The 18,322-nt window shown below is 38.7% G+C and overlaps 1 protein-coding gene across 5 annotated transcripts in view; it reads right to left on the bottom strand.

Annotated features, from left to right (window-relative positions):
- Nucleotides 1-2,866: 2,866 nt before the first annotated feature.
- Nucleotides 2,867-18,322, bottom strand: part of LOC140198922 (uncharacterized) — a 332,378-nt gene continuing 316,922 nt past the window's right edge. For all 5 annotated transcript variants that reach the window (XM_072260177.1, XM_072260176.1, XM_072260175.1 and 2 more), the window contains 4 exons: nt 17,038-17,067; nt 11,535-11,693; nt 9,139-9,261; nt 2,867-3,838 (listed from right to left, as the gene is read on the bottom strand). In XM_072260177.1, the coding sequence (XP_072116278.1) occupies nt 3,723-3,838; nt 9,139-9,261; nt 11,535-11,693; nt 17,038-17,067 (428 nt within the window). In that variant the 3' untranslated portion in view covers nt 2,867-3,722. The remainder of the gene's footprint in view (nt 3,839-9,138; nt 9,262-11,534; nt 11,694-17,037; nt 17,068-18,322) is intronic.

Consider the following 18,322-nt stretch of genomic DNA (forward strand, 5'->3'; position numbering starts at 1 on the left):
TTACTTTGGCTACCTGGTAGCTTGTTTTCTCTCCAGCCTGTAACTTCATTGTAGTTTGATAGTAATTTACATTGGGTATTTGTTCATTTGCCTAATCCAAGGAAAAAGATCATCAAGAATGAGGTTCGGCAACAGATGTTGGTACATCTGGCTATCTGCATTCCTGCTGTGTTTGCTATAAATCCCAGTGCTGAGGAGATGAGCCAGATGCACTGCATCTGGCCTTTCAGCTTTATACTAGGGTAGGTTGCAGTAAGAAGTTTGACCCTAGGTCCACCTGCATCATACATGATTACATTATGTCTTTTGATGATGTATTGGGTCTTTATGTGAAACAGATCAGTAATTTTAGGCAATGGAAGTGATGAGCAGAACTACATCTGAAGGGAGTCCACCTTTTCTTTGCATTTACCATTACAAATATACATTCTGCAATCTGAATATCTCCTTTGTTTGACAAGCATTACCACACAGGCAGAAAAATAGCAATACCCATAAACAAGAGATTTAACTATTGTTTGACTTACTAATGTCTTGGAAGAAGCTGGGCATTTATTTTGTTTGTGGGCATATCCACATTTATAAAATTTGTATTTACATGGCACTTTTCAGATGTTTGACTGAAGTCACACGAGATACCCAATTAACATCCAGTACAATACTGAGAAATGATCCACTTCTGGCAGTGCCAGTGAATAAATGAGACCGTTAACTATGGGGAAAGCTAAAGATACAGGGTATGATTTTGAAGAATTACTAGTCACCATTGTTTTGGATAATGTTTTTAGTAATCACCTTGTTTGTGAGAGCTTTCCATGTGCAAATTTGCTGCTCCCCAGCAACAGAGAGTACAGTTCAGGACTTCCCAAACAGCTTTTGAAGTTGTGGAAAGTATTTTAATAAAGGAAAATACTTACATTTTTAAAAGAGGTGGTAAGAGGTGTTACTGCGCGATCGAGAATCTTTCGGAGGGAAGGCCTCAAAATCCCCAGCTTTGCCTGCTGCTGGCGACTGAGGTCGAATCGTTCGGATAGAGATGGTGCTCGGTACTCAGGGTCGGAGGGCTGATCGGAGGCTCGAAGTTTTCGGATGACTAAGTTGGATAGTGGCCGGGCATGGCAGGGAGAGTTTTCTTCCTTCTCCCGTCTGCGTGAGATGTGGGACTTCCGAGAAACTTTGAACTCTTTTACTGTGCCATGGACTGTTCTTCATCAAGTTATGGTATTGGTGCACTGTTGTAACTATATGTTATAATTATGTGGTTTTGTTAGTTTTTTTAGTCTTGGTCTGCCCTGTGTTTTGTAATATCACACTGGAGGAATATTGTATCATTTCTTACTGCATGCATTACTAAATGACAATAAAAGAGGACTGTGTGTTCTCATAATCTAATCTAATCTAAGAGTCCATAAAGTAATGAGCTTCATTTTGAATATCATATTTGTTGAAGTATCTGTTGATGAAGCAGTCAGCAAGGATTGTGTGTATGTGTTTCTTTACAGCGTAAAAACATCAGGTAATAAGTTTCACATTAAGTTTACATTTTAATTGTTTTATTCTCAGCATAATTATGACAGCATAATTCACTGCTGCAAGCAGCCTTGCAAAATTTATCAAAAACTCTGCAAAAGTAAGGCCACTGACAATCTAAATACAAACTGCAGCCATTTGTTCACAAATAAACTTGTGTAACTAGCAATGTCAGATAGGAGAAAAACTATATATTAGTATGCATTACTTAACCTATAGTATCCATTTGACATCAGAATATGAGACAAAAACCTCCACAAATAATTGAATAAATTGCAAGGCCAACAAAGCTAAATGTCTGTGTGAGCATTTGTTAATGTTTGGCAACTGAGCACCTGTTAGGAGTGGAGATTTGATTTACATTTCATCTGTTTTTGCAGCATTCTGCAATAAGACCAGAGATTGAAAATTAAACCTTTCTATAGGGACACTAAGAAATGGTGCTTGAGGGTTTTTTGAAGATGTGATAATTGAGCATTTTTAGAACAATGTTTGCTGAATTTTTACAATGGGGGCTCTGTAGGGACTGAATAAATAAATGTTTGATAACTGCCTGTTTCCACACAAGCTTTATTAGATATCTTTTAGCCTATGCTTATGTCTGACATTGCACAACTGGCAATGAGAGGCTTGTGATGTTAGGTTTTCTCTTTTTTACCACAATGAACAGGTACATGAGAACATGTGTATTTCCATGAAGATGTTTGAATATGTGTTACAGCATTACAATATTATTGAAAACTTCTGTGATGTGCATGAACATGTGAGGAACATGTTTATAAAGAACTGTTAATGACTAAGGATTTGAATGCATACAGATATTTGGCAGCTAAGCTGGAGATTAGTGCCCTATCTGCATACTCAGGTGTTTGGTGCTGAGCATTTTTGTGAGTTACGTGGGTAATTTAGCCTTATGAATTTTTTTTAAAATCACTCCAGCGAAGCTACTTACAACGTACATTTTAAAATCTATAGCACTTTTCCTATCCATTTGTGGTAAGAATATAAGGGAATAAAATATCTGCAAGTACTGAAAGAACACCTGCAAGAGCAACAGTAGTAAGCATCATTAAATGGATGCGTGGATGTTTGTTAGCCAACAATTTCATCGGGGCACTATTATAATTAGATATTTTCATAGGGTTATTTGTGAATGTACGTTCTGGTACGCTCACCATAATGTGGATAAATATACATGCATTAATAAAAAAAATTACAAATTGGGTGTGTAAAGAAAATATCCTGGCTGTAAATATTGTTTTTTTTTTGACTAAAATAGTGTAACCATCAATTTAACTAGCAGAAACAAAAGGCTCCCCCCCCCCCCCCCCCCATAGGTACCTCTGTTTTCAGTACATCCTTTGGACAAAACAACACATACACTACATTTATTTTGGGTACAATTGGTACAGGAACTGCTTGGTCTTCAGGGTACATAATGAGAGAAATTTCTCTTCTATTCCTGAAGCTCATTTGTTACAAAACATCTAAATAAAAAAACCCTTCTCCAACACTTCGTGAATAGAAGTTACAATTTGTTGTTTTGTTTTAAATACATTCCTGATAAATAACATTTAAACAATTATATTCAAAACTGATGGTATAGGGAGCCAGCTTCCCAGTATCAAAGCTTGTGTTTTCAAAAAAAATTAGGGGGTTTCTTCAGATAAATAAAGCAAACTGTAAAGGACATATTGATCAAATAGCCGGTTGGTTTAAGATTGCAAAAATCAGGGCAGCACTACTAGTTACTTACAACACTCTGGGTGAGAAGTAAGCATTAATTTATTTTAGTGTACTTAGATGTTTACATCAATTTTCTAATGGCCACTACTACTTTTGGAAGTAGCACATTAATTTTTCATTTGGCCTTTTTTAAGTGAAAGTTGGTCAGAAAATTGCTTTTAACATCTTATAGATGTCATTATTTACTGCCTGATTTTGTGGTTGTATTGTTCTAAAGCCATTTTATTTGTGGAATAATTTCAATTATGTGCCTTAGAATGGGTACACTTGACCCTGTACCACATTATGTGAGCATTTCAATGTGGCTTAAAAATAACATTTTGTACATCACATGATCTATCTGAATCTTACGTTGAATATCAGGAACAATATCAATAGAATATAACGACTTGGTTCCTTTGGTCTTTGCTTTTTCTTCTTCATTGCTTGTACTGTAGATGTTTGACTCACCATTGCCCAGGAATAGCTATGCCGCATTCATACCAGTGGACATAATTGATATGTGTTTGCCCACCTATTGTGCCAAACATAACCGGCTCTTGGCGAACACTTCGATAAAAACCTGAGAATTGAAAAATTAACAAATGTTTCAATAATCTTGAGTATAAAAGGCACTAAATATTGGGTCTGATATTTCCTTATGTGTGTGCAGACTAAATGTTCATCTAGTCTGTTACATGCGAACAGTAATGGAATAATAGTTTTGAATGTAATTTAGTTCAAAAATTAAATTTGGTATTGACCTGCATTTTCTCAAATCTGTACCCAAAGGGCTATGCATGTGGTGCTAGTGATTGGAAAATAAACAAGCAGTTCCCAATAATTCTGTTTTCCCAAAGATAGGTATTTGGTCAGTTTGATACAGAAACCTCACAATAGAAGTAAACACAAAATGCATTGATTATATTAGGGTTTTCCATTACAACGAGTCAAATGAAGATTTGACTAGAAATGAAACATTCTTCTGGCTTAGAACTAGTTCCTGGATGTTGCGCAGAAAAGCTGGCATTTCCCATTGTAAGTATTGGGAAGCTTGTGATTTAACCCTTGCGTATGCTGACAGCTCTTCCCTCCTGTCTTCTCAACTGCACTTCAGTGTTGGACTTGTCAACAGAGTACAGCAATTCCTGACCATGTACATTGGGAAATCTATTTAAAGCATTGTTTTCTACAGAAAAAAATAGCTGCAAGAAATAAAGTGATAGTATTTTGAGATTGAGTGTTGTTTTTAATGGTTTTTTTCTTAATATTGTGTGCGTTTTCAGGCAGACTTGGATCTGGGAGCTTAAAATGAAGGAACTTTTAGCAGACATTGGTCATAATGTTGAATTATCCAGCAACTTGAGAGAAAAATTGATATCTGATGTAACAGTATTACAGTTGAGTAAAGGTATAGTGGCGGAAGAGAGGAGCTGATTGGAAGGGGGCCCTAGCAGGGAAGATGACAGGTGTTTCTGGGAGTAAGTCAGAAGCTGCATTGAAGTTTCATCCCAAGGGGAAAAAAAAGCACACTAAGTGGAGGACAAAAGAAAAATGACAAGGAAAGTCAGGGACAATATAAAAGCAAAAGAGAAGGTATATAGTACACTTTAGCAAAGACTGGTAGTATGCCAGAGGAGTGGGAAACCTTTAGAAAGCAATAGAGGACAACTAAAAGAGCTATGAAGGAGGTGAAGAAGAAATATGAGGCTAATCTAGCCAATACTGTATGATAAAAAATTACAGAAGGTAAGAGGGGTAAAAGTGAACATTAGACAGTTTAAAAATAATGCTGGAGGAGTAGTAATGGGGAACAGGGAAATAGAGGAGTTAAGTATTTCCCATCATTCTTCATATGTAAAAAGGAAAAGACTGGTAAAGACAAATGTAGGTCCCCTACAGACAGAAACAGGTGAATTGATTATGGGGAGCAAGGACATGGCAGACCAATTGAATAATTACTTTGGTTCTGTCTTCACTAAGGAGGACATAAATAATCTTCCAGAAATAGTAGGGGACAGAGGGTCCAGTGAGATGGAGGAACTGAGCGAAATACATGTTAGTAGGGAAGTGGTGTTGGGTAAATTGAAGGGATTAAAGGCAGATAAATCCCCAGGGCCAGATGGTCTGCATCCCAGAGTGCTTAAGGAAGTAGCCCAAGAAATAGTGGATGCATTAGTGATAATTTTTCAAAACTTGTTAGATTCTGGACTAGTTCCTGAGGATTGGAGGGTGGCTAATGTAACCCCACTTTTTAAAAAAGGAGGGAAAGAGAAACCGGGGAATTATAGACCGGTTAGCCTAACATCGGTGATGGGGTAACTGCTGGAGTCAGTTATCAAAGATGTGATAACAGCACATTTGGAAAGCGGTGAAATGATCGGACAAAGTCAGCATGGATTTGTGAAAGGAAAATCATGTCTGACGAATCTCATAGAATTTTTTGAGGATGTAACTAGTAGAGTGGATAGGGGAGAACCAGTGGATGTGGTGTATTTGGATTTTCAAAAGGCTTTTGACAAGGTCCAACACAGGAGATTAGTGTGCAAACTTAAAGCACACGGTATTGGGGGCAAGGTATTGATGTGGATAGAGAATTGGTTAGCAGACAGGAAGCAAAGAGTGGGAATAAACGGGACCTTTTCAGAATGGCAGGCAGTGACTAGTGGGGTACCGCAAGGCTCAGTGCTGGGACCCCAGTTGTTTACTATATTAATGACTTGGATGAGGGAATTAAATGCAGCATCTCCAAGTTTGTGGATGACACGAAGCTGGGCGGCAGTGTTAGCTGTGAGGAGGATGCAGGGTGACTTGGATAGGTTGGGTGAGTGGGCAAATTCATGGCAGATGCAATTTAATGTGGATAAATATGAAGTTATTCACTTTGGTGGCAAAAATAGGAAAACAGATTATTATCTGAATGGTGGCTGATTAGGAAAAGGGGAGGTGCAACGAGACCTGGGTGTCATTATACACCAGTCATTGAAAGTGGGCATGCAGGTACAGCAGGCGGTGAAAAAGGTGAATGGTATGCTGGCATTTATAGCGAGAGGATTCGAGTACAGGAGCAGGGAGGTACTACTGCAGTTGTACAAGGCCTTGGTGAGACCACACCTGGAGTATTGTGTGCAGTTTTGGTCCCCTAATCTGAGGAAAGACATCCTTGCCATAGAGGGAGTACAAAGAAGGTTCACCAGATTGATTCCTGGGATGGCAGGACTTTCATATGAAGAAAGACTGGATGAACTGGGCTTGTACTCGTTGGAATTTAGAAGATTGAGGGGGGATCTGATTGAAACGTATAAAATCCTAAAGGGATTGGACAGGCTAGATGCAGGAAGATTGTTCCCGATGTTGGGGAAGTCCAGAACGAGGGGTCACAGTTTGAGGATAAAGGGGAAACCTTTTAGGACCGAGATTAGGAAAAACTTCTTCACACAGAGAGTGGTGAATCTGTGGAATTCTCTGCCACAGAAAACAGTTGAGGCCAGTTCATTGGCTATATTTAAGAGGGAGTTAGATATGGCCCTTGTGGCTATGGGGATCAGGGGGTATGGAGGGAAGGCTGGTGCAGGGTTCTGAGTTGGATGATCAGCCATGATCATAATAAATGGCGGTGCAGGCTTGAAGGGCCGAATGGCCTACTCCTGCACCTATCTTCTATGTTTTTATGTTTCACAGTGGAAAATCCCAGCAACATGCCAGAAATTTGAGAGAGTCAGGGCAGAGGTGAGGCTGGTAGCCATTACTGAGAAGATGTCGGGGAAGCTGAAAGGTGAATAAATCATCTGGATCAGACTACACTAGAATTCTCAGAGGTAGGTAAAAAAAAAACTGGAGGCATTAGTAGTGATCTTACCAGTCTCAATGGAATTAGGGAGGATCCCAGATGACTGGAAAATCACAAATGTGACACTGCTGTTTAAGAAGTTAAAAGACTGAAAATTATATGGCAATTAGCCTGACCTTTATATGATCTTAGAGTACTATTAGGATGGAAGTTTGGAAGTATGTGATAAAATAAGTTCAAATCAGTGTGGTTTTAGTAATAGGAGATTTTGCCTGACAAATCTGTTAGAATATTTTAACAAGCTCACAAGCAGGTTGGACAAAGGAGAAGTGGTGGATGTTACATACTTGGATTTTTAACACAAGGTGTTAAAGGCAAGGTATTAGTACAGATAGATTGGCTGACCAATGGAAATCAGAGTGTGGGGTCTAAGGGGGCCTTTTCAGAATAGCTGTCAGTGACTAGTAGTGATCCCCAGAGTCAATGTTGGGACCACAACTTTTCATTTTATACATTAATGATCTAGATGAAGGGATAGATGGCATTGTAGCCAAGTTTTCAGATAACATCAAGATAGGTGGAGGACCAGGTCATGTTGGAGAGGCAGGGAATCTGCAGCCGGGCTTGGACAAGTTGGGAGAATGGGTAAAGAAGTGCATATGGAATGCAATGGAGGGTAATGCACTTTTATAGGACAAAGAAAGGCTTAAGAGTTTTTTTTGAATGAGAGAAATAGCAGAAATCAGATGCAAAGGGATTTGGGAATTCTTGTGCAGATTTCCCTCAAGGTTAACTTGTAGGTTGAGTTGGTAGTAAAGGAGGCAAATGCAAAGTTAGCATTTGTTTTTGAGAGCACTATAATATAAACATAAGGATGCAATACTGAGACTTTATAAGGCATTGATCAGACCATATTTAGCAAATTGTGAGCAATTTTGGGGCCCACATCTAAGGAAGGATGTGCTGACCCTCGAGAAAGTCCAGAGGAGATTCATAAAAATGATCCCAGAAGCGAAACACTGAATAAGTAATGAGTCTTTGAAGTACCTAAGCCTGCTCTTGATGGAGTTTGCCAGGATGCAGGGAGATCTCATTGAAACTCGCAGGATACTGAAAGGTCTGAACAGTGGACATGGAGTGGATGTTTCCATTAGTAGGAGAATCTAGGATCAGAGTTTTAAAAGATTGTTCCTTTATTCTGTGCCACATTAGAGGGACGATCCTTTAAAACTGAAAAGGAGTTATTTCTTCAGTTGGGGTGGTAAATCTGTAGAATTTGTTGCTACAGATGGCTGTAGAGACCAAATCGCTGGGTGTATTTAAGGCAGAGATTGAACATAGGACATTAAGGCAAAGACTCTTACCTTTTACATATATTAAAAAATCTGGAATTTAAAAAATATTAGCTAGGCTACCCTCATATTTCATCTTCACCCTCTAGCTCTTATAGAAGAAGTGACAGATTCTTGATCAGTGAGGGAGTGATGATTAAAGGGAGAAGGCAGGAAAAGAGGGTTGTAACAAAAATATCAGTTGTGATTGAATGGCAGAGCAGATTCAGTGGGAGAATAGCCTAAATTCTACTCCTGTGCTTTATGGTCTTGTAAAAGATACATACTCGAATACGTGCAGTATCAGGTACAAAGTCAATCTGTGGCCCCAGGCACCAAACCCTCCCCTCACTGCCACAGGCTGATCTCCTTAGCCAGGCCTGGGGAAAGGAATACCTGACAGAATATTTTCCAGCTACAAAAAATTGACAGAAATTACAAATCCTAAATAGTACAGGGCAGAGCAATTAGAACACAACAACCTACAATTTTTACCCAACCTGTAATTTTAATTCTCAATATCATAATGCTAGATGCTGCAGTGGCATGTTTGAAGCCCTCTGTCTTCCTTGAAGTAGAGCCAGTAGCATCTCTTGCAGAGTTCATATCCAATGAAATGTGTTACAGTCTGATAGTTATTTAACCTGCCCATTACCACAGCAGTCTTACCATTTTGGATAGTTACACGTGTTAATATTTTGCACAATTTTGGACCAAGAGAAAATAAGATCAGACAAGCATAATTAGCAAGAATAAGCTCACCTTGTCTGATTGGTAGCTGTTCAGGAAGGAGATGTTCGCCTGTTCTCCCATCTAGGAAGGAGTCCACAAACTGACAGTGATCTTCCCCGTGCCCCGATAAATCTCCGATGTTGTAGAAAATGCCTGCATTTTGTTTTTTGAAATCACAAAGAATATAATCAGGTTTAATATTGATGCTATTCCTTTTCAATCTGGGACTAGAAATGCATATTGCATAAATTAGATTCACCTAACCACAATATGACATAAATTTGACATGTGGTTCATAACTTGCATGATGCAACTTAAATATGCATCGTTTTTTTTAGCTTCACTCTGACAACAGTTTGATAAATAATATGACCTTTATTATAATGTGGAAAGTTAGTACACATACAAACACTGAGTTCTCACTATGACTTAACAGTTTGCCTCCCATATGGTCATTATGCTCTACTACTCATCTGGATGATGGATTGAGAATAATAGGAAACTGATTATATTTGTGGCTGAGGAAATTAACTGAAATTTACGAGCCATGCTATGAGCACACTAGATTTTCTATTTTGACTTACTTAAATCATCAGTAGAAGGAACTTTATTTCAATGAGTTTATAGCATGTTTATATTTATGCATGTGGCATCCACCTTCTGAGACAAGGTTCCTTTCTGACAATTCCAAAATACTCAAGGTATGGGAGGATGTTGTCACAATATTGTCTAGACTAACTTTCCATTTTGGATAAAGTTGCATTTTGTGATCATGTTAGCATCGCAAGTTACTTGACAGCTGCATAATCTTACTGAACTGTTCAACAAGCTTATCTGAGAATAGTTATAAAAACAAGAGAAAATCTGCAGGCGCTGGAAATCCAAAGCAACACACACAAAATGCGGGAGGAACTCAGCAGGCCAGGCAGCATCCATGGAAAAGAGTACAGTCAACATTTTGAGCCAAAGTATAGACCGTTTAGTCTTTTCCATAGACACTGCTTGGCATACTGAGTTCCTCCAGCATTTTGTGATGGTTATTAAAAGCGGGTTAAAGTTTTACATACAAAATTTATGACAGAATGGTGACTTATTCTTGTTCTAATGTATGTCGTCTTCATCACTGTTGTTCTAATCAAGAAACTATACTCTACATGACAGAACTTGTAGAATCTAATGGGATTGGTGCTTTGGAACTGTGAAACTTTATTAGTGGTGTCATCACATATTTACTTTTAAACATGATACTTTGTGATTTTGGTACTGTCAGATTGGTCTCCAAACATTCTGCTGCACAGCCCTGAATCTTGAAAATGCTAAAAATAATGACAACACTCATAGTGGGATTTGTAAACTAAGCATTACAATCTCTACCACATCCATTTATTCTCTCCTCCACATTCTCATGTATGAATTGATAGTTTGAGATGCTTGATTACAGTTATTGTTCTCATAACTTTTGTCGCAATGATCTAAGATAGCTGCCTTGTGCCGTATCTCAGAATCCTGATGTTATTTATTTATTTATTTTTATTGAGATACAGAGTGGAATAAGTCCTTCCGGCCCCTTGAACTGTGCCGTTCAGCAACCCCAACCCCCAAGATAACCCTCGCCTAATCACAGGACAATTTACAATGACCAACCTACCAACCAACACATCTTTGGACTACGAGGGGAAAACTGGAGCACCTGGAGGAAACCCACGTGGTCACAGGGAAAACGTACAAACTCCTTACAGACGGGAATTGAACCTGGGTTGCTGGTACTGTAAAGCATGGTGCTAACTACTATGCTACCATGCCTCTCTTGTTATACAGCTCCTGGTTTTTCATTTTAAACACTCACAAATGCATACATTTTACTTTAAATAAAATAAGCTCATGTTGCATACTGTTGTGCTGGGTATTTGACATGAGTCCGTGCCCTTTGCTGATGTTCCGATGGCTCCATATGCAGGAGCTACCCATGAAGGCCAGCTTTAGGAAGACCAAGTGAATGGTGCAATGTGGAACTCAGTAACATACGGCATAGTTACTAAGTATTATTTGCTTTCTCCTGCTTTTTATATTCACTTAAAAGTATTCACTTTCCATTTCTTCTGCCACAAATATTTCTTCAATATGAATTATCTTCTAGTTGGTAAATGGATGGATTTTAGGCAAATAATTGATTAAAATATGTATTTTCACAGCAAAGAAGGTAATGCAGGAAATACTGAAATAAAATTTGCATCTTGGCATTGTGGTAGAGCCATAGTAGTCAGTTTAATCTAAAACTGCTGAATTAACTTGCCAATCTTACAAATGCTTTATGGCAAATTTCCTCCCCCCACAATTAATCTAATAACTAATTACACTACTGGTAAGAGGTGCAAGGTGCATTTTTTTCTTTGTATTAAAAGTGATATCTAGAAAACAGATCATACCTGAGAGGGAATTACTGAGGTAAATCTTGTATCTCAGAGAGTTACACAGTACAATGCCGACAAATTTCCTGTAACGGGTTCGTTTAACAAATCGCTTGCCTTGGCATTCTGAATACGAATCAAATTTGAAACTGTACTGAGTCCAGATTGCATCTTTTCCTATTAAACAAAAGGAAACAATTACACTAAAAATTGGACCTATCTCAATACATGGAATTATTAATCACTTGCCAGAATCTGTGGCCCATTTGCACAACCACAAACAAGATGTGCTCTGGTTCTATGCTCCACAACAAACTTACCAGTTTTTTAGGCATCCTTTAGTCTTGCGAGACCATGGATCTGTGCCTGGAAAGTCTTCACTCTCCAGGGCGCAGGCCTCAGCAAGGTTGTATGGAAGACCAGCAGTTGCCCATGCTGCAAGTCTCCCCTCTCCACGACACCAATGTTGTGCAAGGGAAGGGCATTAGGACCCATACAGCTTGGAACCAGTGTTGTCGCAGAGCAATGTAAGATTAAGTGCCTTGCTCAAGGACACAACACGTTGCCTTACCAGTTATGTCTCTATTTCCTCCTACATAACTACTAATCACCCCCAAATAATATTTGTCCACTGGCATGCTCTTTGCAGTCTCTATTAATGAGCCTTCAATACTTTGGTTTATAAAGATATAGAAATGTTAACCACACAGTATTCACTATTCTCTTTTTGTTCTTTATCCTGGTCTCACTTTCCTCACATTAGTTTGAATTGTTTAATAATGTCGCCAAAACTTAAACTAGCTGAATGTCCCACAAGAGGAATCAATCTAGAACTAGTGTCATTTTAAAAATCAGGGGCCACTACTTATAGCAACCCCTTAAAAACCCTGACCTTAATAAATAGTGGATCAGGTTTGAGAAGTTGAGTGGACTAGTCTTGCCCCTAATTCATAAACCAACAAGGATCCATTTGGGCTTTCCATTGTTTGGAAACCTCTCAAAATTTGTAATAAGCTTATGTCTTTCATCTTGTCCTACTTGAGTACTGCAAAATATTCATAAATTTGGGAGTCTCTCTTTTTATTTAGCATTACAACACACAGTAGGCCCTTCAAGCCACACTGTCCCAGCGAACCCGACAATCACGGGACAATTTACAATGACCAGCATGGCTTTGGGCTGTAGGAGGAAACTGGAACACCTGGAGAAAACCCATGCATTCCAAATTCCTTATGGAGGATGCTGGAAGTTAACTCTGAATTCCAACTTCCAAGCTGTAATAGCATCATGCTAACTGCTATACTGGGAATGTATCTGGCCTGAAACTCACTAAACTAGAGTTACTAGGGATAGGAACCAGAATGCCAGAACAGTTACTGGAAAGGTTGTGGAGGAAGATGTTAGTAAGATCTCAGATGAAGTAAGGATCAAAAGGTTGAGCATGGTGTGGCTAGTGTTCTGAGCTGCATATATTTGAATGCAAGAAGTATTGTAGGAAAGGCGGATGAGCTCAGGACATGGATCAACAAATTATGATGTTGTAGCCATTAGTGAGACTTGGTTGCAGGATGGGCAGGACTGGCAGCTCAGTATTCTGGGGTTCTATTCTTTCATACGTGACAGGGCAGAAGGGATTAAAGGAGGAGGGGTGCTGTTACACTGGTCAGGGCGAATGTCAGGGCAGTTAACTGGACAAATTGGAGAACATGACTAGTGAAGCAATATGGGTGGAACATAGAAATAAGAAAGGTACGACCATGTTAATGGGACTATATTACAGACCACCCAACAGTCCTAGGGATTTAGAGGAACAATTTTGTAAAGAGATTACAGACTGTTGCAAGAAACATAAGGTTGTTATATTAGGTAATTTTAAACTTTCCACATATTGACTGGGAATCCCATTCTGAAAAAGGACCAGACGGGATAGAGTTTGTCAAATGTGTTCAGGAAAGTTTCCTTCATCAATACAGAGAAGTCCCAAAGAGAGATTGTGTGATACTTGATCTGCTATTAGAGAATGAGACAGGGCAGGTGACAGAAGTCTGTGTGGGGGAACACTTTGCATCCAGTGATCACAATGCCATTAGTTTCAAAGTAAATATGCAAAAAGATAGGTCTGGTCAGTGAGTTGAGATTCTAAATTACAGAAAGGCCAATTTAGGTGATAGAGAAATGATCTGGCAAGTGCCAACTGAGGCAGATTGTTTTCTGGCAAAGGTGTACTTGGAAAGTAGAGGCCCTGAAAAAAGGACATTTTGAGAGTACAAAGCTTGTATGTGCCTGTCAGAATAAAAGGTAAAGATAACAAGTGTAGGGAACCTTGGTTTTCCAGAGATATTGAGGCTCTGGGTTAAGTGGAAAAAAAAGGTGCATAGCAGGTATAAGCAAGTAGGAACAAATGAGGTACTTGTGGAGTACAAGAAATGCAAGAGTGAACTTATGAAAGAAATCAGGAAGGCTAAACGAAGGCATGAAGTTACTCTAGCATCCAGCATGAAGGAGAATCTTAAGGGATTCTACATGCATATTAAGAGTAAAAGGATGCAAAGGACAAACTTGGTCCTCTGGAAGACCAGAATGGTATTTATGTGTGGAGACAAAACAGATGGGGGAGATGTTAAATGAATTCCTTGCATCTGTGTTTACTCACAAGATGGATACGGTCTACACAAGTGAGGCAAAGCCGCATCAACTTCATGGACCCTGTACAAATTACAGAGGAGGAGGTGCTTGCTACCCTGAATCAAAACAGGGTGGGTAAATCCCCAGGACCTGAAAAGGTGTTTCACTGGACCCTATGGGAGGCAAGTGCAAAAATAGCTGGCCCCTAGCAGAGATATTTAAAACATCGTTAGCTACAGGAAAGGTACCAGAGGATTGGAGGATTGCCAATGTTATTAAAAAAGGGTCTAAACAGAAACCAGGAAATTATAGGTCAGTGAGTCTGACATCAGTTGCAGGAGAGTTATTGGAAGGTATTCCAAGGGACTGGATATACAATTTGGATAGATGTTGACTGATTAAGGATAGTCAGCATGGCTTTGTGTGACGTGCGTCATGTTTAACCAATCTTATGGAGCTTTTTGAGGAAGTTATCAGGAAAGTGGATGTTGTCTACATGGACTTTAGAAAGGTATTTGACAAGGTCCCACATGCGAGGTTGGTCAAGAAGCTTCGGTCACTTGCCATTCAGGATGATGTAGTAAATTGGATTAGACACTGGCTTTGTGGGAGAAGCAAGACAGTGGTAGTAGAGGGTTGTCTCTCTGACTGGAGGCCTGTAACTAGTGGAGTGTCACAGGGATCAGTGCTGGGTCCTTTGTCCTTTGTCATTTATATCAACAATCTGGATGATAATGTGGCTAACTAGATCAGCAAATTTAGAGATGACATCAAGAGTGGGGGTGTAGTGGAGAGTGAGGAAAGCTATCATGGCTTGTAGAGGGATCTGCATCAGTTGGAAAAAGGGGCAGAAAAATGGCAGTTGGAATTTAATGCAGATAAATGCTAGGTTTTGCACTTCGGTAGGACAAATCAGGGTAGGTCTTAAACAGGAGGTGTGTGATAGAACAAAGGGATCTGGGAATACAGGTCCATAATCTGTTGAAAGTGCCGTCAAAGGTAAAGGGGGTCGTAAAGAAAACTTTTGGGACATTGGCCTTCATAAATCAATGTATGGAGTACAAAAGATGGGATGTTATGTTGAAGTTGTACAATATGTTGGTGAGGCCTAATTCAGAATATTGTGTGCAGTTTTGGTCATCTACTTACAAGAAATATGTAAACAAGGTTGAAAGAGTACAGAGAAAATGTACAAACATGTTGCTGGGACTGGAGGACCTGAGTTATAAGGAAAGATTGAATAGGTTAGGATTTCATTCCTTAGAATGTAGAAGATTGGGTGGAGACAAAATTACAAGGGATATAGATAGGTTTAATGCAAGCAGGTTTTTTCCCCAGAGGTTGGGAGGGAGTAAACCAGAGGTTATGGGTTCATGGTGAATGGTGAAAAGTTTAAGGGGGACATGAGGGTAAACTTCTTCAATCAGTGTCATGAGAGAATGGAGTGAGCTGCCAGCACAAGTGATCCATGCGAGCTTGATTCCGATATTTGGGTAAGTGCATGGATGGTAGGAATTTGGAGGGCTATAATCCCAGTGCAGATTCAGCCATAATCCCAAATTAGGTTGGGGTAAATTAAATTCTTAATTTTGCTGCCTTTGTTTTGCACTTTTCAGAAGCTTGCCTACATATTACCTCTTATACCTCCTTCTGACTGGTGAGGCCAACAATATGCCACCATAAATGTGATTGTTCAGTTTATAAAATGTTCCTCACTTCAATCTATTTGACCTCGCATGCTGATCACTTCAATGTTTTACAGTTTCCCCCACTGGGTCTTCTCAATCTCAAGTGAACCCCATAAATGTTGAGCTGCCATTCCTGCCCATCTTAAACATTGCAGGCCACCTTTTCTCCCCCTTTATTTCAGTTTTCTCTTTTCTGCTTTGTAGGTTCTTTACTCATCTTCTGCCTTCTGCATCCTTTCCTCGAGCAGTTCCTCTTTCCCCCTTTGCACCAGCTTTACGGTGCATTCCGTGTGACCATTCTTACCAATCTGTAAATTATGAACAGGTCGAAGCTTTTTAAGGAAAGAAAAAAACCCCATGGATTAACATTTTAGAAACCATGTAATACGGAAAATACTTGTTTTGGTCAATTATTGTAATCCTGTCTTTATGGTGTGGCTCACATTATCACAATAAAATTCTGAGAAAAGTAATAAAAACAGCAGTTTACTGGAAGAGAAACAAATCTATTAATTATATTTTCAATTTGACAATATCTCTTCAAAACTACCAAATTATCTCAATTACATCAAAGGTGATATATTTGAGTTACACCTGTCAATAGGTGGGTGGAAGTGACGTAAGTGTCCAAAGTTCCCTCCAGTTTTTTTTTAACAGCTGCATGGACCGAACCATTGCTGTGAGCAGGGAATTTTTACACAGCCTGAAAACTGCACAGTACTTGAATGGAACATTATATTAAAGAAAATTCCAGCAGTGGGGCAACAAAGGCTATGTGCATGGAAGCATTTCAGCTACCGTGCGGCCGTGCACCTGTGCTACATAGAGGAAACAGAATCAGAATCAGGTTTAATATCTCCAGTTTAATATGTCGTGAAATGTGTTAACTTAGCAGCAGCAGTACAATACATGATAATATAGAAAAAAATAAGTAATTATATATGTATATTAAACAGTTAAATTTTAGATGGTGCAAAAACAGAAATAATAAAGAAAGTGAGGTAGTGTTCATGGGTTCAATGTCCATTTGGAAATCAGATGGCAGAGGGGAACAGTGTAAGTCTAACTTTAAGTCATCAAACAATGTACCAAGGGAACTCAATGGGTTGAGCAGATGAACACAACATTAACACATTACAATGCTTTTAGTTTTCATCTCACACTCTTTCATCAGAGAAATACATTCTAAATGGAGCTGTTGCATTTACCTGGTATGTATTCACTTACGCTGGGGTCCGCTATAAGAGGGGAAGGGAAAGAAAATTAACATTGAAAAATAATGTTAGAACATGAAATTTTACAAAGTGTGTGAAACAATCACAAAGGTAGAAACAATTCAAAAGAATAAATTAACAAACACTGACTCATATATGTTATTTTGTATTGGTTTTGAAATCAATAGTCTGAGGAGCTGGTGCTTGCCTAAATCTGTGAATGACGTTAATTGAGAGAATTGATTTTAAAATTATTTTGAGTAGCGTTTTTAAAATTCTGTTTACAGAAACATTAAGGTATAAATTCAAATCACTAAGATGTGAAGTTGGTGTCATGGATTTCTATTAAAAATAGAAATATCTTTGTATTTTTCATTTTGTTTTTCTCCACTAATATTTGGGCTTCTTGCATGTCCAACTGCACTAAATCTAACTCTGAAGTTCTCTCCACACTAATGCTCCAGCTCTCCTTTCTCATGCTGCTCTGATTTTTATTGTCTCTATGCTTAGTGAGATATTGTGGTCTTGTTCATATTCCCAATATCACATGCAGTGGCATTCAGAGAAATCCAAGTACTGACTACAAGGGTCAGGAGATTGACTGTGGAATTAAGGAAAGATCGAAAAGAATGTTTGCTTTTTGTGTCTGCATATGGAACTTTTGTGTTTGGCAAGTATGTATGATTAGTCTTGAAGAACAGGAAACCTCTGCAGTCCTGAAAATAAGTATCATTAATTACATTACAGCTTTTTCTGCTTTTATCTACCTGAAATAGCTATTTAAATTAAATTGCTGGATTTAAGGACATTCAGAATTTTTTCTTGGCGCTCAAGAGAAACAGCAAATTTTCATTTTACTTGTACAATCAGAGTTTTGTCATAAAGTCTGATTCAATATGTTTTTTAAAAAATAATTGATATCTGTAAGATGGGCACAGTGAGGTTTAGTCTGTGTTATATAGTCCGGCTATATTTTTAAACAGCACTATGACAGATTGTCTGATTAGTTAGCAACTGCCTTATTTTATTTTGATCAACAGTTTACTCTATCATTTCAGGTTCTCACCAGATTGACATATGTTACTTCTAATAGTACCTTGGCATGAGTGCAAAATACACTTGACTGTGATCCCATGAATTGTGTTGTGCAAATGAAATGGAGAGAAAAAAAGGGTCGTCATCCTTAGAGAAGCATTGCCTCAAAAAGAAACATCAACTCAGGCAATATGTTTTTGAAATTATACTATTTTTAAAAATTCTTAACATCTCAGATCTCCTT

Source organism: Mobula birostris, chromosome 6 (assembly GCF_030028105.1).
Source record: "Mobula birostris isolate sMobBir1 chromosome 6, sMobBir1.hap1, whole genome shotgun sequence".
NCBI lineage: Eukaryota > Metazoa > Chordata > Chondrichthyes > Myliobatiformes > Myliobatidae > Mobula > Mobula birostris.